General features: G+C 38.0%; 1 protein-coding gene across 1 annotated transcript in view; it reads left to right on the forward strand.

Moving 5' to 3' along the window:
- COL19A1 (collagen type XIX alpha 1 chain) overlaps window positions 1-15,996 on the forward strand; it is a 330,577-nt gene extending 314,581 nt beyond the window's left edge. Inside the window, exons 49-51 of the mRNA XM_045843183.1 lie at window positions 8,238-8,366; window positions 15,270-15,347; window positions 15,525-15,996. Coding sequence (XP_045699139.1) covers window positions 8,238-8,366; window positions 15,270-15,347; window positions 15,525-15,652 — 335 coding nt within the window. The 3' untranslated portion in view covers window positions 15,653-15,996. The remainder of the gene's footprint in view (window positions 1-8,237; window positions 8,367-15,269; window positions 15,348-15,524) is intronic.
- Window positions 15,997-21,083: the final 5,087 nt, after the last annotated feature.

A 21,083-nucleotide genomic window follows, 5' to 3' on the forward strand; every position in this document is an offset into this window, starting at 1 on the left:
TCCCCCTCTGCATTCCAGCCCCTCCTTCCTCACCGGGAGTCCTCCCTGGCCTCTGAAACCTGTGGGGTACAGTCTTCCTCAGGTCCCCTCTGGCTTCCCCCCATCTCTCCCACCACCTTTCTCAGCCTCTTCCAGCCTAGCGAGGTCCAGTCTCCCTCAGAAGCCCCAGGTGTCTTAGTCTTAGGACAATATGCTAAAGTGGCCCACAGGGAATTTTTTTCCTGAGACATCTAGACTCTGAGACTCCACATGCGATAACTTCTCTCCTTTTATCTCTGTTGGCACTAGCCCCACAAAATTCTCATCTCCCAAACAAAATTGTACCTGAAACCCAAATTTAGATATTTAGCACTTCAGTTAATTTGTCTCGAGATTATTCCAATTCAGTCCATCTACTTTTCCACTTAGAAGTCACTGTTTCCATGGCTTCTGAGCACTACTTACAAAAATAGAAAAAGTCTGTTTTCACAAATTACAGAGCTCCAATGTCACTGTTCTCATTTTCAGAAAACTTTCTCTATAAAAGCAGAGATTGTCCTGGCAGATTTGACTCAGTGGATTGACTGCTGGCCTTAGAACCAAAAGGTCATCAGTTCAATTCCCAGTCAGGGCACATGCCTGGGTTGAAGGCCAGGTCCCCAGTAGGGGGTGCTCAAAAGGCAACCACACACTGATGTTGCTCTCCCTCTCTTTCCCCCTCCCTCCCCCCTCTCTAGGAATAAACAAATAAAATCCTTTTAAAAAAGCAAAGATTAATTTTCACATATTAAAACACTTACAGTTTTGTGCTACAGTTAAGCCACATCCTTCTGCCTCTTTTCTTCCTAGCAATTTCACAAGAGAGCTGGGTCAATGGCAGCTAATGCTTATCTCTGCCCCACTCACATCTATAGCCTCAGGAGTGATCCTCTCTACTCATCAAGTCAGGGACTATCAAGGGGCTCAAGAAAGTTTTTAGGGTATCCTCCTCCCCCATTTTATCATCCCAGGTGTGAAACCCTTGACCAGGATCCAAAATGTGGGCTCACGTCATGAAGCTTTCCAACACCCTTTGAGAACTCCCGGGTGGTGCCACTCATACAGCACCCCCACACCCCCACAGTGGGCCATTCTCCAGGTCACCTAGCCCTCCTTCCGCATCCCGGTGCTGCGTCCTGAACCCAGCCGTGGTGGAGGAAGGTGTTTTTCCAGCAACCCCAAGTCTGGGTTTCTGGTGGATCACAGTGCACAAACATGCACCCAACTGAAAACTAAACTCCCGATTTTATTGGCTAACAGGTCAGATCCCTTTGTAAGCAAGGTGGCCACACAAAGCAGGACAGATGCTGTGTGTCTGTTTCTTTTTGCAGTATTATGAGGACTTTGCAACTGCCATTGATTTTTGCTTCCCACATAAAATTAGGATCTTTCCACATCCAAGAAGCTTAATTCTTGCTATGATAACATCCTATTATACTTGGAGATTTAAGTCATCACACAAGAAGAATTTACAACCCTATATAACAGCAATTTTCAACCACTTTGCCACAAGAATTTTTAAAACATGCAATACCTAACTATTTAGTCAAGGACACTGACTCTTTTTCCCTTAGACTGCCAAATAAGAAAATGACAGCAGCCAACATGACAATAACTGTCAGGTGTGAATGAATTAAAATTATAACTATTTTTTGTCAGATCAGCAAAAAATATACTATTTTTTGGTGTGCCGCAGAATTTTACTAATTAGTTTCTGTGTGCCATGTGCCATGTGCCATATGCCATGAGATGAAAAAGGGTGAAAATCCCTGCGGTACAGGATTGTGGACACGCAGCTGGCTCTTTTGATTCTTGAGACAAATTTGGAACCAACGAGGCCACGCCTGCCCCTGTGGGAGAGCAGGAAGGTGAGAGCTCAGTGCCCCTGGACAGTGTTTCTGTCTCCAGATCCCCAGGGTCCAAGAAAACACTTCTACCTGTTTTCTCTGTTTTTATGCATATATGTGAGTATGTATTCTCCTGTGCTTCTGTTCCAAGGTTGCAACATGTTCCCTTGCATTTCTACAAATAAGATATTCATCTACATATGTGGCTATAAACATACATCATCTGATAGATACACATAATTGGATCTATAAATATAGAACTCTTTAAAAATATTTTTAATAGCATAGTCCATATTTTGTCCCATTTGCTTCTTTCTGTTTCTTTGTTTGAGTCTATCATTCAGCTTATAGTATTTCCTTGGTTGTCCACCCCTACATAAGGGTGGGCCCTAACAAACTGAAAGTTGTGAGTGAATGGTGAGGCTTGTCAATCACGAGCTTCTCTAGGGCAGTCTAGCTGGGCTTTTTCATTGTGGGATCCTCGGACTCCAGTGTCTTTTAGTCTTAGCTCCTTTTCTGGTCAGATTCCCCAAAGGAAACACTTTCCTTCCTCCTGGCTACCAGCCTTTGGGGAGCAAAGTAGGAGAACAGGGCTGGGGCTTCAGCACTGAACATATAAATGATCATTTATTCTCCTTGTTTTCAGAAGGGGAGCCTGCATCTCAGTGGAGCCTGTGGTGCCCAGTGCAGAGACAGTCTGTGTAGCCTTTTCAGAATATGAGCCTTCATTCAGTCTTTCACTCGGCTTGGGGAGAGCAACTACCCAGCTGTATGGAGCAGAGACAGGGATTTCTAAGGCTAGTCCTTAAACAGGCTTTCAACCAGTTCCCTTATTTCAGTTTCCATCCATTACCCCCATTTCCAGATGTATCTTGCACTGCTAATTCCTAAGATTTTTACGAGCTTATGGTTTGACAGCTGTCTGGCTCTCAGCTTCCAAAATTTTATGTTGTCTCCTTTCATAGTCTCTCTGTTCCTGTGGTGTTATGCCTTTCAAAATATCTTAACTTGTTTTTCAGGGATTTAGGAGAGAGTCAGAGCAGGCACACGTGTCAGTCCATCGTCTGTGCCCACAGTGACATTTCAAAGCAACATGTTTCCAAGGTGGCAGAGAACTGGGCCAGAGTTCAATGTAGCCATATCAATCTTTGGGGCATGATGAACCACCAAGTGAATACAAATTCATTAAACAATGCTGTTGAATTAACAGTTAAAATGAAATTATACTATAATTATTAAGATATAAAAGGAAATCATCCTCCTGGTATTTTTGCCCCTTCAGAGAGAACTCTATGTAGCTTTGGTTTCCACATTTAAGAGATGTATGGGAAAGCCCTGAAATAGGGGAACCAAAAAGTGATTTAGAAAAAAAAGGCCACAAAGCCTATGAGTAAAAGTTGCTTAACCTGAAGGCTAAGAGGTAACAATATTTTTAAATATATGACTGATTTCCCAAGAGAAATACCTGTTAACTATTTTCTGTTTCCATTATGGGCTAACAGAAGAAAAAGTTGAAGCTGTACCAAGAACATGGGCAATTAAACATCTGAATAGGCATTAGGCAAAAAAGATGAATTTCTCTCTTTGAAAATATTTACAAACTCTACCTGTGAAATAGAAGGTAAACGTGGTCCAGATGACATCTGAGTGTCCGTTCTCCATATAGGTGATTCCTTACTGCTTAATACCCATGTCTGCATCAGGGTACTGAGCCCATTCTCCAGGGCAGGCAAGCCACAAGTCTCACAGGTCACAGTGACTGTCGTGGGTTTGCCCTGACAGGTGAATGTGTAGGTTTGGTTTATGCCATCTGCTGTCTGCATTCTTCAATTTCCTGCCTCATTAGAAACATAGCCAATAACAGTTTAATTGATGCAGGATCCATGAAAACAGAGGAAAAGCAATTATAAAATACAGGTCTTTACAATTTATTTAGAGACTCAGAAACATTATTAAGTTATATTAAGTTATAGAGAATTAGAGTAGGATTCAGAAGTAATTACTTTTATGCCCAATAACTATTACTGAACATATCTTAATGCTAGATTATTTATAGCTAGAAGTAATTATTTTTAATTTTTTTCTGTTGTATTAAAAATATTTAAAAAATACCCCAAGCAAATTACCTGTAAACTTAATTCATGTATGAAAGAGGAAAAATTAGTACTATGAATACTTGCATTTAGACATTGAGGTATTCAAAGAGATATGTCTTAAGAAAAATTGTACTGAAATATGTTTTTAAAATTGAAAACAACAAATAGTTTGCAAACTTTCAAGTTATAATCATTGAATTTCATATTTGTTTATAAAACACCCAGTTTACAATTTAATATCATGAAGATATAACTACATTCAATATAATGATTTGCAAAATTATAACTATATATTAATTACAGATGTATTTTGTCTGTTGTTAATGAAAACAAATGTTTTCATTAATGTTCATTAACATCAACCAAATACATCCCAGGCATGCGCAGTCAGGTAGTAAAAAAAAGCTTTACTGAAAGGCCAGTGATTTCTTCAGATTCTCATTGATCTCCCATCACTGTCAAACAATCTGCAGTAAGAGATCCTGGTCCTGGAGCCTCATAATGTTTTTATCCTGCTTGCTTCGTGATTTGAGAATGTGAGCATAGGGTCAAGATTCTTTTAATAATTTCAGCAAATATTCCACATTTGTCGGGGCTTTTCTCTCCATAACTCTATTTGAACAATTTTTTTGTTCTACTTTCTTAAACAGTGTATGGACCTCCACTTTTTAGGACATTTTTTTAATTGAAAACCCATTAAAAACTAGGTTTTTCTCAGGAGTAATTTGCTCTTTATTAAAAAAATTATAAAAACACATTTTTAAAGCAAATGTGCCTTTACAGTCTAACCAAATGAACTAAAGTGAATGAAAAAAACTGGAGAAAATTGAAGTAACTCTTTACAAGGTCTGTATGGTTTGGCCTTTGTTTTTTCTAACTGGTAGCTATAGTTTCTAGAATGTTTCTGTCATTTGGCCCTTACATGGAAATAAACACTGATTTAATCAGTAAGCATTTTCTGGAGGATTTTTCTGCATCAACCTATGCTGAATTTTTCACATTAAAGATTCATCTCTTATTACACACTAGTTGTAGCTTTGAAAAATTGTATAGAAGTTAGTTTTACAAATAAAATCATTTGAGTTTGCTTTTGAAAAAAATGTGAAAAGGAAAAAAAATAATGTGGTTAATTTTGTTTGTGAGGGCAAGGATATTGCCTTCCTCCAGTCTCCTATTTTAAAGATATTCTCCTATTTTACTTATTTATTTTTAGAGAGAGGAAAGGAGGGAGAAAGACAAGGAGAGAAACATCAATGTGTGGTTGCCTCTACTGGGGACCTCTCGGCCCCACCAGGAGTCGAACCAACAATGCATCAGCTCTCAAGCTGGTATCCAATCCACTGAGCCACACCAGCCAGGGACCAGTCTCCTATTTTAAATCTTGTTATGTATGATTAGATTTGTTAAATGAGATATACAAAATATAAGCAAACCAACCACGTTTACATAAAGACTCCAAACGACAGAGTGTATTTTTAATGGACTCTGGATGAATTCGCGTTAATGATTTTACCAAATTAATTCCATATATTAGTAAAATGCTGGATATGCTTTTGAGATAAAATTTAACTGAACAAAGACCTATATAGGATTAATTACCAAGAATTCTGTAACAATCCTGGGGTGATTCTTTAAAAAATAATTCTGAGAAGGAATGTCTTATAATCATACTGTGTAACCAATTTCTAATCATAAAATGAATCTTACCATAATAATTATAGAATAAAGGACTTATTCTTATAATAGTTCTCATTGAAATGATAATCTCTTTCAAGGGTTCTCTGTGATTCCTGAATAAGAGCACTTGACACAGAGGGTATACAGTACAAAGCCTTGCTTATGGAGAATATTTATGTATTTAATAATATGTTTTGTATAGGAACTTATTTTAGAGTGAAAATTCTTGTTTAATTTTCATGTGCACATTTTCTTTGAACTTTCTCATTTTTTTAAAGAACATAATAGAAACATGTTTATTGACATGGAAAGATAATCAAAATACTATTGTTTTAAAAAGAAAATATTTTTATTTTAAAACATCCAAGTTCATGTCACTAGTAGAATTAAGTCAATTATATTTCATTGTGCTTTTTGGTAGTTTCTACATTTTCTACAATGTATATATGCCAGACACACCTGGGGCTGCTAAAACTCTTACTGCAGACAGCTGCCGCTGTGGCCCCAGTGCTGTGCTCACCCACCAGTGTTCTGATTACTCACTCAGCTTCCAGGAACTGTATCATGTGCACCCTTCATCATGGGCAGCAGCATCCTGTGCTCAGAAACAAAAATGCTGTGAATTAGAACTATCAATTTGAGCTTTCTCATTTTTTAATCCTTTCAATTTCATGAGTTATTAATACACCAATGTTCTATAGTGTATGCTCACCTTAATCCAAAAGCATGGTTGATTTGTTACTGAGTCTCTAAGTATTAATAGTTGCATGCCACATACGCCACCTCTAAAGATACTCTTGTGGCCTAACAGCTTAGTTCATCTATGGAAGCACTTTTAAACAGTTTCCTCATCCCTCCCTGGGTTGTTTCTTTAGGGCCCAGATGAACAGTGTTAGGCCCCTGGCAGTTTAATAGATGAAGAAAATGACAAATAACAATGATATGTTCCTTGAGAAGGCACCATTGCTTATTTAGGAAGTATTCAATTCATAAAGGTTATATCACTCAATACCTTCAAAAGAATTTTTTGACATTTGGAAATGTTTTGGACAACATGTCCACTTCCCATAACTTGCATGCTTTGAGTTTCCATGTTTTCTTCAGGTTCACAGAAATGTATGGGAGCTTATTGTTGTTTGCACTGTGTCTACAATTGGAATTTGGTGAGAGCATGCTCATCCTCACTAATGCTGAATTTTTTTTCTTTTGGTCAAATTAGACATCCTTCCTACTAAAACCTTGGCTAAATAATGGGACTGACTGGGAATTAAAGCAGAAAAAATAATAATATTGAGGATGTCTAAGACATTTTCTTCAAAAAGCAAAAAATAGCTATTGACAAAGTACAGTATTTTCCCAGTGCAGAAATTAGAACAGTGAAATCATAGTGATATGCAACCAATGATCATCTTTTCAATAAATATACCTCTTTATTGCTAATGCAGTTTCATTCAAGGATATAAAGGGTCAAGAATTGTATGTGTTATCTATTGCTGCTTAAGAAAGTACCTCAAAACTTTAGTGGCTTAAAAAAACAATATTTATTATCTCACATTTTCTGTGGGTCAGGGACTTGAAGTTTGCTTAGCTGTGTGGTTCTGGCTCGGGGTCTATAATGAAGTCAGTCAGGACGGCAGCCAGAGCTGAGGTCATCGAAAGGCTCAGCTGGGGCTGGAAAATCTGCTTTCAAGTTTGCTTGTGTGGCTGTTTGCAGGTGGCTTCAGTTTGTCCCCATGTGGGTCTCTCCACAGGACTTCTTGAGTGTCCTCAGTACACTGCAAGAGAAGCAGTCTAAGAGAGAGCAGCCAGGAAGCCACAGTACTTGTGTGACTTAGTTTCCCTGGTGCACACTGTCAATTCTGCTCTTTTCTGTTTATTAGAAATGAAAAGTAAGTTCCAGGCCACCATCAGGAATGGAAGACTTAGGCTCCCCTGAATTCCATTTAAGGGAATGTCAAAGAATTTCTGAACATATTTTAAGTCACATACATTCACAAGATTATTGGAAAGTGGCTTAAAATTTATTTAAAACTATTTTTAAATAGCAACCTAAATTCTCTCCACAAGCCATTGCCAGACGTGAGTTAGATTCTAGGTTATCATTCTGTCCACTGGATCATCTGCATCTCTGAAGCACTGGAACCTGTATGGTCCTGTGATCAGCACAGCTAGCCTGCATCCACAGGGTGCAGCACAAATAATGCCCCGTTTATATTATGAAATCTTTCATTACAAAATCATAAGCATATAATCTGTGACATAACAGTATCACACTCAAGCACACCCTATGACATTTTAGGTGAAATGTTCAGATTAAAACTATAAATTATTACACTCATATTATTACCCTGCCAATCACACTCAAGCAGGCCTTACTTCTGCCGGACCCTGTATATTCAAACAGTTTTGTGCGATCTACTTTATTTGACCAATCAAAAAACTTCTCTCAGTAATCAGACCAGTTGATAAATATGAAGTGCTTAAAATGAAAGCCAAATGAGTTTTTTTGGTTGAATTTTATGTAAAAAAATATTTGAAAATGTTTGACATGAAAATATCTTCATCACATAATATATCCTTTTCCCTTTCATGAATGAAGAGAGGATGGCTGTGTTCCTCTCCCAGCTCCAGCTGCCGGCTGCAATGTTAGCTGCCCAAACTCAGGGGAGGCCTGGTCCTCCCGGAAAGGATGGGTTACCTGGGCCGCCAGGGGACCCTGGGCCCCAAGGTAAGTCTTCAAGTGTAACATCTGTTTATCAGTTCTTTAATGCTCCATATTTATAACATGCTAATCACAGTTAAGAATATATATTACATATATAATGACAATATAGAATACTTGTTAATATTTGACATCCCACAGATTTTAAAACTGAATGATAATTATCTGATAATCTAAGTATATTTTAATAATAATGTTTGTTGTGATAATAACAGCAATCACAGACACTTATATACCATTACCTGGGAATCTCAAACTTGTTTTTGCTGCCCTGTGGCTGTACACAGATAACAAGAGTCATCATCTTAGTGTCTTAAAGAAACTGAGGAAAAAGTCTTAAGCTACTCTAAGTAGTAATTTGGAGACAAATATATTTTTGAGAAAATTTAGAATCATTTTCCCTGTAACAGACCTTGTGGATAATAACTTTTGAATTTTAAAGAATTTCTCATAGAGTTTATAAAATTGTTAAAGCAAGACCTTACTTAAATTGGCAAATAATTGATAGACAAGATCTTGAATGTAGCTTCACTAGATTAATCTAGCAAGGCCATTTTCTAGAACTCTGTTAGCAATCACCAAAGGGACCAAATTGCCCGTGGTTGAGAAGAGTCACAACTCCAACAAGGAGAAAGTAAACTCAGTGTGCACATACTGTGAAAGATACGACCAGGGAGCTGCTTGCCATGTGCTAGCACAGAATGAGCTCAATAGCCCTCCTTGAAATAATCGAGAGCTTATATAAAGGAGAAAAGAGAAAGTTAATAACAAAATTACATAGGATACAGTCCAAAATACCATATGTGCAGAGAATTATCTTTCACTAGTTCCCCTTCCTCCCTGCAGCTTCTCTGTACCACCAAGCCTGTTTTCTTTTAGAAGTGCCCCAGGTGATTGGCATGCCCTCTCTCGTCTGGAAAGAGCAACAATTGTCCCCAATTCCAGGGTCTGTTAGGCTCCTAACTTACAATAGAGAGTGACGAGACTTCTGGTTTCGTCAGCACAGTGTAAAATGGCAGCAGTAAAATCACTCTAGTTTACCTGCATAGTATATCCTGTTTTTCCCTCAGGTCATAGGGAGGTTTGGTGGCTAAAGTTAGCGTCAGGTATAGCCTCTGTGTGTGAACCGTTGTGTAGAGGGTGGTGAATTATTATCCTTCACTAGTGGGGTCTGTTCTGAAGTCAGAGTTTATGAGACTGGAGTGAAGAGCTTGAAAGCCGATCTGAAGACGTCCGATGCCTCAGAAGCTGTGAAGAATAAGGGCTGTTAACACCCGTAGGAGAAAACCCGTGGACAGATGCTTCAAACAGTGGCGGCCTACGAGGACAAAGACAACGGAAAGATAGGATCTGGAGGAAACCCATTCTGGAACTGGGGTCCCCTGTCCACAGGAACACCTGTCTCCAGGCTGCCTTCCCATGTAGGAGAGGCCTGTCTGGAGAGGAATGCTCAGTCAGAGGCAACACCAAGCCCACGGTATCACCGAAGCTTTTGAAAACCAAACTGCTATTCACCACTTGATTTACCTTCCCCTTCATGAAGGATTTCTATAGGTTTTACCTGCTGTTCTGCTGAGGAGCTCCCAGAGCCTATTTCCACTCCTGATAAGGATTTTGGATGCAGTTCTTGAATTTGAAAGACTTCCCCAAATGATTTTCAACTTTTTCAAAACCAAGGTTTAGTAAACTTGACAAAATTTTTGTCTGATCTGAGGGTTTCTGACAACAGACTTGTCTTGACTATAATTCAGCTCAGTGGCTCCTCAGTGTTTGCATGGTATCTCCTTTTCAATATTTATTAAATGCCAAAAATTCAGCAGAAAAACAAAGCTTGCAAAATACGGGGATTTGTCTTTTAAGAAATATTTGCCTGCCACCATGCTGTACTGATAACCTTCTCTAAAGCCACAGAGAAATCTGACTGTAAAAAGGAAACCAAGGGGCTGGTTTTCGGTGCCTCCTCGGAAGTCCACAAGGAGCTGACGCCTTGTTCTCTGAGAGGCAGATAGATGTGAAGTGCTCAGACGATGAAATTATGCACACAACTTCAAAGCTTTGCTCTGCTTGATGTCAAAGTTTTCTCAAAAAGAAAAGAAAAAATGTGTACGAACCTGTTACCCCAGTGACTGTGCAAACCTCAGATGCTGCTGGCCGAATTAGTCCTCTTCATGGTTGAGTTGGAGAAAAAGCTGATGTGAGACATGCAGCCCAGAAAGGGAAGCACTGAGCAACTGTGTGTTCTGTTCACTCATGAATTCTGTTCGATGGTGACTCTCTGAAATTTCTAAAAGAATTCTTTTTTCCCATATTTTTCACAAAAGAAATCCATTTTCATTTGAAATAAAGTGGTTGGGTTTGAAATATGTACTATAGAATGAGTCCTTTATTATATTTCTATGTTCAGGGAAGGACAAGTTTTAAGGGATCTGTCTCCTTCCTTTCCTGTGGCTGTTTTGAAAAGCAGGAGACATGTAAAAAGCAAGGAGAAGAATCCATGCAAGAATACTGGAAGCACACAACCCAGCTTGGAACAGAGTCACTGCTCCTACCAAGGCTGTGATCATGAAAAGTGGTGGGCTCTCCCTGAGTGCCCTGCTCTTGCAGAGAAAATAGTGAATCGTTCTGATTCTCAAAGAGGGTGATCATTGGCATCTTTCTAAAATTCAAAAGCATTTCCAGATAGTTTTACATTTTAACCATCCCATGGGTTTCTGATAATTGCCTTCCCACTGCACCCTGAGAGCACTTTCCTTGGTGTGGTTCCCCCTCAGGTGTGCAGTGTGGGGCCTGATGGCTTGGGCTGCCTGGGAGAACAAGGGTGTACCACACCCTTAAGGTCAAAGAAGCCTCCATCCAGCTGCAATTTGATCCAATGTATGAGCAAGAGAGGCTCATTTTCCTAACAGACCTTAGCCTCTTGAATGAGTTTTATGAGAAAAAACTTCACAAGGGGAGATCCAAGAAAACCTGGAATTATCTTCTGGAGGGTGGGCCCTACACTTCCTAGCAGGCTTCCTTTGCTAGGAAAGGGTTCTGAGAACCCATCTGTATTAGTGTACCAGCTGGCAGGCCTTGTGAGAGGCTGCGTTCAGGTTCAGTGAATTTTTTTTGGAAGACTTTCAATTTGTTTGCCCATCTCATGATGGGTGATTTACGAGCACACCTGCCCACACCACGCTGAGTGCTCAGTGGTATTTTACCAAAAACCTCATGACCCCCATGCACCACCCTCCCTATTCACCCAATCTTGCCCCAAGTGACTCTTTCTTGTTTCCCTGATGAAAAAAGTTCTCAAAAGGAAATGTTTTGTTGATGTGGAAGAGGCGAAACAAAACATAGCAGAAACGCTAAAAAGCATCAAAATCGACAAGTTCAAAAACAGTTTTGAGCAGTGGAAAAAATGCTTCAATAGGCATATTACATCAAATGGAGAAAACTTTGAAGGTGACTGAAGTTTAAACATGTAAAAATAAATACACAACTTTTTATAAATAAATTCCAGATTTTTAGGTCCCCCCTCATATTTGAACTTTTCCCAAAATGCAGTTGGTTCTTTGCCTCTGTGAAAACCGAGAATAGATGCCACACTGGAACCTCTGTCCATTCAAAACAAAACAAAACAACAACAACAAAAAAAGCCCACACTGTGGGTTTTAGCCTATGACCTTAAGCACTTACTGAGATAGCTTGAGAGTCAACTTTACAAACTTTCTGTAACAGTGAAACCTAGGTTGGATTATCAGACACACCTCAGGTACTAAATGTTATTTTACTACATAAAAGGTTAAATCATGCATTTGAAAGGGTATTTTCAAAACAGCCCTAAGAACAAACATTTTTCCTTGTTTCCATATGTTAGGTGAAACTCCCTTACATGAAAGAAACCCTGGGAATGTGTGAATGTGGAGTCAGGAGAAAACAGAGCCATCAGCTGTGAAAAGACACTATTCAGAAGGACTGTTCTTACTTTTGAACTTTCAAAGTTTAGCTGTTACTGGTCTGTAACGGAGGAGAGTTGCTGCTGTTTGTAAAACAGTGGCCCATAACGTAGCTCATGTGACTGATAAAGATTTGACCGCTCACACTTGTTAGCAGCAGGGGCTCAGGGAATGGGAGGCCTGTGCATGTCGGAATGACTGGAGGGCACTATGGCCCATGAGTAGGGGAGAGACCGGGGAGGCTGAACGACTTACAGGGCTGGACACAGGCCTCCGCGTGATGAATCATCCCTCCAAAAATGCCAGTAACGTTCCTTCCTGATCCCGTTTGTCCAGTATATACAAATAGATGCACAGATTTACAACTGGAAGAATGTCCCTGGAGTCAAAATGGAAATCTCCCTACTGAAAATAAATAAAATCTACTACCTGAAAAACTACAGCAAGCCCCGAATTTCTTCACTGACTAGTTCCACTAGATGCTTTTAGATCAGGACACAGCTGCTGTCTGAGTCCCGCTCTCTCACATACGCTGCAGTGACATCAGACTGTCACCCTGCATACTTCTAGACCAGGAAAATACTTGTTCATTTGCAGAGAGACCAGCCTTTTAGGCTTTTCCAAATTTCAAGTGAGGCCTCCCCTAACTGGGTGAAAAGCTTAATTCTAGAAAGTAGGAAAGCTGTCATTGACTTTATTAGTATTCCAATCTGAAGTCTCACTGTGAAGCAATTATAAGATAAGACCCTAAGACTTTATGGCAGACTTCATAAATAATCAGTCTGGGACCCTGTGCAATTCAACAGCTTTATCTAATAATATTAAGCTGCTATTAACCTAATGAGCTGAGAAATTTGTATAAATAAATAATTACATTTTGACAGGAGAAATGTAAATGTGACCCCATTATACAAATATATAAATTATTGTTTCTTATTTTGTAATATGTTTACTTAAATCTATGTGGAATATATATTTTGCCTTAATTAAAATGTGAGAATTAAATTAAAAACACAGGTTTTAGCAGATATATTCTTCATTTGGAATTGTGTTACTATCTTGTGAATCCTCTTATTAATCAAGAGTTCATATATCTCTACTTGTTTTTCTTTCACCCTCACTTTTTAGCCTATGACCTTAGGCACTTACTGAGATAGCTTGAGAGTCAACTTTACAATCTTTCTGTAAGAGTGAAACCTAGGTTGGATTGTCAGACAAACCTCAGGCACTAAATGTCATTTTAGGACAGAAAAGGTTAAATCATGCATTTGCAAGGGTGTTTTCAAAATAGCCCTAAGTACAAACATTTTTTCTGGCTGTTTCCATATGTTAGGTGAAACTCCCTTACTTAAAAGAATCCTAAAATATTTTAAAGTTGAATACAGATCAATGTAGGGGCCTGGGCCACATGTTCAAGCCACTGCTCTCTCCAGGGTCTAGGATTGTGCTGAACAACTGTAACACAGTTTTCAGACATAAACGGGTGAAGATTTTCCATCACATATATTTCTAATATGCACCTCAAAAATACATCCTGAGAGTATATCCTTCTTTCCACTATTTTCTCATTTATGATCAGCTCACACCTCCAAAGGCAAGAAATAATGATGTGGTGATTACACTGGTAATATGATTTGGATAATAATATATAATACATATATATATATATATATATATATATTACCCCCATGACCTGGATGGTCATGTCAAGACTCATAACCCCCAAAGTGATATGCATTTTCGAACAATAATGGGAAATAATCGGTCCTATCTACTGTTCATTAAACTTTCTCCATGTTCAGTTGTAATAACACCTTTATGGACAGACACAACCAAGTTAGGGTCCATGTTTCCTACTGAGGCACCATCCTGTTATTAGCCTTTCTGTGCGTCTACATGATTCTGCACAGCTGCACTGTTCGTTCAGGACCAGGAGAAATGGGAAATTAAAACTCTATTTACTATCACTGTGAAACTCTTATAGCCACAGGACATTTTCTTCCAAGTCTGACATGGATGCCATTATGTAAAACACAGATTTAAAAAGAAAATGTTTTATGCATTCTTAAGGCAAGGATAAGAGCTCCCAGAGGCACAAATAGGTCTAACTTTTCTACCTGAGGGGACAACAAGCATATTGAGTAATAAGAATGATTTTATCTTACAATATACAGAGATCTTAGACCTAATGTATTTTGCCTAATGTATCTTAAATTGATGAAGTGAGTTCAGAAGGATCCCTCCATCTTCTCTTGCTTTCTAGAACTGGTGAAGTTCCTCATCCTTTGCATACAAACTTCCATGTCAAAACAGACAGTTGCTGTTTTAACTTTATTAGACAGGATATAATTTGTGATAGACAGTAACTTGAACAAAGTCCTGATTTTGTCCTCTCCTGACTCTTAGATGGATGGATTCAAACATATTAATACTCTGTCATTTATTAAAATTAATTTTTGTACCTTTTATTCCCCTGAATTCTTAGACTAAGGTCCAGCCTCTTGTTGTCACATTATTTTGTCCTTGCAGACAGAACTCTCTCAATATACTTACATTTAGCCCCTACCTACCCTCCAGCAATACTTCCTGTGAAGATAGCTCATACACCTTGTCATAGCCATTTGAAAGATTCGAATGATTGATTGGAGTTGCTTAAGTAGCATTTTCAGTGCCCAAAATCTCACTATCAAACATTTGACTAGTTGCACTTTTTATACTAGTTGCATATTTCTAAGATCCTCATTGCCTATTGCATCTAATCTGTTTGATATGCAAGTTTAATATGTGGTTAATGTAAAACAGACAACTAAAATAGAATATTAACTATATATTAAGTGAATGAATTATAGTAATATCCTAGAATGAGTTATAGAAATATCCTATCCTATCCACGAAATATTCTTATTGGTGCTGTGTTGCCATAGAATTCTCTTACTCTTTGTGTCTCTCTTTTTATACTTCTCACCCTTAGGCTACCGAGGACAGAAAGGAGAAAGAGGAGAACCTGGAATTGGGCTTCCAGGTAGCCCGGGTCTTCCTGGGACATCAGGTAATAGTGATATTTATCTTCAAAACACAAGCAAGCTTCTAAAATCAGGAACCATGCCTTTTCCCCTACAGTCCTTATATGTCGCTACAGGAGAAGTTGAATAATCCATGTTGGTTGGAGTGAGGGAGAAAGAGCCATATGTGATCTGCATTCTGACTGGGGCTTTTATTTCATTAGCTCCAGGTTTGCCAGGTTCACCAGGTGCCCCAGGCCCCCAGGGACCCCCAGGACCGAGTGGAAGATGTAACCCAGAAGATTGCCTCTATCCTGTATCTCATGCCCGTCAGCGGACAGGTGGGAAATAAACACACCTGAGGAAGGCTTGATTTTTGGTGATATCTCCATGCTGTTGGAGCTATCTTAATACTGTCAGACCCTCCTGATATGTGGGTGGTTTTTATTTTCGGTGTAGGCAGACATTAAAAGCAACAATTTGAATCCTATTCTTACAGTAATTGCGATATCAGAATTTTGAACTTTTTCCCAAATTCATTCCATATGTCTTGCTTCACCATTACTGATTTTTATTCAGGGTTTTCTATGAAATACATAAGTAAATCTTACCATTAGTTTTTCTTCAAGAGAAAATTGCATCTTATGATTTAGTAGACTGATAGCGAGGTACACTTTGTACTCTCATCAACCAGTATTCGGCCTTTGAATTTTAGAATTCAGAATTGGTTTCTGAATTTTAAACTTTTAGACTTGCCATGATGTTTTCTTGGTGTTTAAATTTACTATCATTGCTAAAAATTTCATCAACATTTTTGATATAGTGCATCATTTCTGCTTAATGTTTTTTGACTACTTTTTTAGCTTAAAAATTCTTATACCATCCTACATCCATCCTACTTATGCAAAGAAATAGATAGGCAATAAGAGTTTCATGTTATAATATACTTTGGAAAAAAAACAGAGGCTGTTTCATCGGGGAGTCCCAAAACCCACCATAGCCAACTATTGAAGTGATTTTGTTAATTCTGTATAATGAGCCTAATTCAAAGCAGTCGCTACCAGCATGAACATGCACTGCATGAAAAGGGAGGAACAGAGTCCAGTTGTATGAGTTCCACAAGAAAAGCTTAACACTGTGGTCCCTCCACTGAGTTCCTCTGCTGAGAAACAGGAAGGTGTTTTCCCTAAGAGGTCTTTGGTGGTGAAGACACCATGCTGTCTGTGGTACTACCAAGGTCTTTGGGCCCTGTATCCATCATCCTTCTGACTCATCACTCTCGGACTAAGGCAGGAACCAGCCATCAGAACAAAGGATGAGATCTGTAGTGACTCAAATAGAAAGCCCTGTTCCTAGAAGATGAATGTGTGGTGTGGACAGATGCATATGGACGAGGTGGAGCCCAGAGACTTGTACAGAGAAGTGTGTTTCTCCAGAAGCTGCAGCAAGAGGTACAGGGCAATGAGGAAAAGCCATGGGACTGAATATGCCATTGGCACTCAGACCAAAGAGTCAGCACCCACATCAGGGGAAACAACCAGGGCTGTGAAAGACCACGTCTTCTGCCAGGGATCGAAAATGCAGTAATCACTAACCAAATCACTAGATGGTATTTGTATTGCTTGACTGTTCATTATTTTAAGAAACTGTGGGTTGAAAACAAATTATTTTCTAGAACATTGGGCATGAAGATGTTAATTGAAATCTACGTAATGGGTCCCTGAGAGCATGCCATCACCAACAGCCCTCCTCACAGAAACGAGGAAGTCACACCTCTTCAAGGAACAGTGCAGATTCCAATTTGGCCAAAGCAGGCTAGGATGATTGCTTTTATCTGTTCATTGAAAAATGAGTTTAGAAAGGCAAAGCCACTGAAATTGGAAAAGCTGTGAATAGAATTGTGTAGGGAGTGTGCCTCAATTAAGACAGGCTTGGTTCAAATGCACCCATGAGTTGAACTGGTTTTCACTATAAATGAAAGAGCTGCTGGTCAGGTACTGTCTCCATGGCTGTGCATACATGCAACCCTGTGGTCATTTCATACTGAATTATGTTGTATATTTTAATTCCAAGTTTATTTTATTTTTCAAGGTAATTTTATTTATTTCAAGTGTTTTTTAACTGAAACTTAATTCTATTCTTCCTTTTCTTTCTTGTGCAATACCTACAATGGTGCTGTATTTTAAATTTACACAATTGGAATATACATATGCATTTTTTTAGTAAAATGACAAATTATCCCCCAAAATGTAAAGAGATCTAAATCTGGTGCTATGTGTATATCTTGAGCTTTTAATTTGTTGAACTTCAATGTGTTGAGTTTTCTGAATGCTTATAGCTCATCTGCCACTCATTAGTTTACTTGAATTTGTCATAAAGCTAAACATTTTATGTTTTCAAAGATTAGCTTTTCATATTAATAGGTTTTTTATCCTTATGGCTCTCTGCTAATCCAGAAGTATTTATTTTAGCATTTTAATGTTTCCACAAACTTTTTTGCTGTTGGTGATCAATGTATTTTCCTTTGTTTTCTTTGAGTTGACCCTCTCATCTACATCAAAAGACTCAATTCATTTTCTTGTTTTATAACCTCTGTTTATTTTAATTCCATAGAATATATCATACATCCTTTCTTACAAATTGTTTTTTCTAAATTCCATTAATTCTGGGCTGTCTATTGCTGTTTCAAGAATTTAGATTTATTCAGGTGACTTAAGCGTATGGGGAGGGGAGAGACTGTAATGGTACATGGTGTGTATTATAAAGCTCTCACAATGACTCAAGCTCATTTTTTATAGCTAACACATGACTGAATATACCTTTGGCAAAACCGTAGACAAGGGCTGTGTCCGCATGGGATGGCCTTCCTCACCCCACCGTGACTGTGTTGGTGGCCTTCCAACACTTCTTCCTGCATCGTCTCTGCACACATTACACAAGGCCGGGTCCAGCTAATAGAAACACCCAATTAAGTTGGGATTTAGCATTGGCCTATTTTTTTTTTAATAAAAAGAACATGAATAATTAAGGCACCAAAGTAGGGTAGGAAATTCTCTCCTAAATATCTTAGTGGTTGCCAACTCACTTGTCTTATCTTATTCCATTCCAAAACATTCGTTTACTTTCACACAGATGTCAGTAATGTCCACAGCAGGGAAGAAGAACTATCAAATTTCCTGATTTATCTCTTTTTTGGACTCCAGACAACATAAGTGTTTAAATATGGAATAATTATAGGCCATGATGACAATAATTAAAACTGTGTTTGCCCTATGTAACTGTTTTTGAATTCCAGTCAAACATTTTATACCAAGATAAATTAACACTTCAAATAGAAGAAATCTTTCTATGCACAGAACAAGGTATGACATCAACTAATATTTATGGCCTTTGTAATCTAAAGAAGAAAGGAAGAATCATTCAAGAGTTTGTTCACTGTTCTTTCCTGCTGAAGACATAAACTTTTTTCTTAATCATGACAGAAACACAGCCAGTCTTAACCTTTGAAATTTTTCATATTGTGATCAAAGGAATTTAGTTAATGGTTTTAATCCCATATGCTTATTTCTATATTTCATGACATTGTTGAAACTTTAAGATTTTAGTCACTTATATTATGGAGCTTAAGTAATTATCTTAATATATGTTCTCTGTGAAAGTTGTCATTTGATGTTTGGGTTATAAAATAATTTTTTTAAGGGTATGCTTTTGAAGTTAAATAAGATTTAGCCTTTCTGCAGTGTCTCTCACCTGCTGAGAACCTGTAATATACCTCCTTTTGTCCACAAGATGGTGTTTAAAAGAATTTGTATCAGAACTGAACAGTCTTGCAGAAATACAAGGGTAGAAACCGTTCCGTGGACAACACTAAATCAGACCTTTGCCTTTGCACTTTTTTTACTTTTGTAAATAATTTCTTGTTAATTTATATTTGTTAATTTGTTTTGTTAATTTATATTTTTTCTCATTTTAAGTATTTCTTTGAAGCAGACAAAAATAACCTTTGTTAGCTAGCTCTTTCAACTTTATTTCTTCAGTGGGTTTTTATACCTAGTTAACTTGCAGATTTACTATTTGTAACTTTGGTTTGTACACTACCCTCGAATTTAAGTGATTAACATGAAAACACCTAAGAAATCATCCTACCTTTTATATGGGATAGATATATACTCTCTTTTGACAGACAAGTAAAAAGCATTTACCTTAATGCAAGAAGTTGACCATTTATAAAATTACACAATGTCTAAATCTTCATATTGTTCAAGGTACTTAAAATTTTACAACTAGATGTGTATAATATATATTTTTCTAGAACTATATCACAATTTACAAAAGATAAGGAATGCCATTTTTCAAAATACCACTTTAATTTTCCTAACATTGGCAGTAATATCCTGAGAATTTCCAGGTTAACTTATATGCATAAGCCTTTCAATGAATTCTGATGATGCTTTTGCAGACTCGTTCACTGCTCTTGTTCTTGAATTATTTTTCACATTTGTTCATGTCCGTCTTCCTAAGACACAGTGTTTCTCCTCATTGTTCCTCCTCAATGTTCTTTCTAACACTCCAGTGTTGAGGAATGAGCCCCCCTTTTATATGCTTCCTCTCAGAGATTTCACAGACTTCTAAGAGGAGTAGATGCAGAATTGAATTTGTATCCTTTATGCCTAGGAACTTCAAAGTGACTTAGCCCTTTGAATTGTATTCATTTATTAGTTGGCTGCTAAAGGTAGATTAATTACATTAAACGTGTTAACGACTAGAAGTCTCAGGAAACAAGACAAATGAACGTATCCACTTTCATTGTATGGTGTACCCACACTTTTTTCTTGACAAAATCAGGCCAGAGTGACTGGTCACTTTAGTCAAATTGAATAAAGGGCAAAGTGAACACAGAGGAAACTCATTCAAAGAAACAGACCCAGAACAGGAAAAATTTATCTCAAAGATAAGGCAGGCTTGTAGATCCAAAGCCAAGTCTAAGAAAATCTAAATAGGAAAAAATTCAGGTTCAGGTCCAAGAGTGAGTGTTATATGGTAAAACTCGAGGAATTACTTCATGAATTTGTCAAAAGTGAGTACTACCAGCAAGGTAGGAGATTTCACCAAACTTAGGAGGTAGTTCAATGAGGTGTTTGTTTTTCAGAGGGTGTGTGTTGCTTGACCATAAGCTTATGGATGTAAAGATGGTAATTACAACTTTTTATTTTGCTGTATTATTTAAGGTATATTTTAGGGATAAGTATTTTTCAGTATATTAATGTATTTAAGTTCAGGTTGTTGTATGGCATATTTTATAACTGTGTTAAAAATAACATTTTCCCATTTTGTTCTCTCTCTTACCTCATCAAACTAAGATTTGATTCAACACGCTCATGTTAAGTGGAATGGCACTAGTTTTATTCTGTCTTACATGGAAATAATGTTTTGAGGCCTTGATTCCTATATATTCATGATGTATAATGAGCTTGTTGCTTATCTCAGCAATAAAAAATTTGACTCTAAATCAAGGAATTCTGAGGTACAGTCATTAACACCATGGCTACTCTTTGCCAGCCCTTGTGGCCACAGCGCCACACTGCAGGGGCGTTGTCAGGCCTCCATGACAGGACTGCTCCCAAAGCACTCACATACCACGTGGGAGCCACGCAGATGCCATGAAACCTGTGAATCCGTCTATTGCAGGGTGCTTGGTTACACCATGCGGGTAATTATACTTTTGTTTGTCACTTGGGACAAAGTGAAGTTCATGCTAATCAGATTTATAACTCATCTCCATG

Source organism: Phyllostomus hastatus, unplaced genomic scaffold, assembly GCF_019186645.2.
Source record: "Phyllostomus hastatus isolate PE091 unplaced genomic scaffold, TTU_PhHast_1.1 phas_contig_40, whole genome shotgun sequence".
NCBI lineage: Eukaryota > Metazoa > Chordata > Mammalia > Chiroptera > Phyllostomidae > Phyllostomus > Phyllostomus hastatus.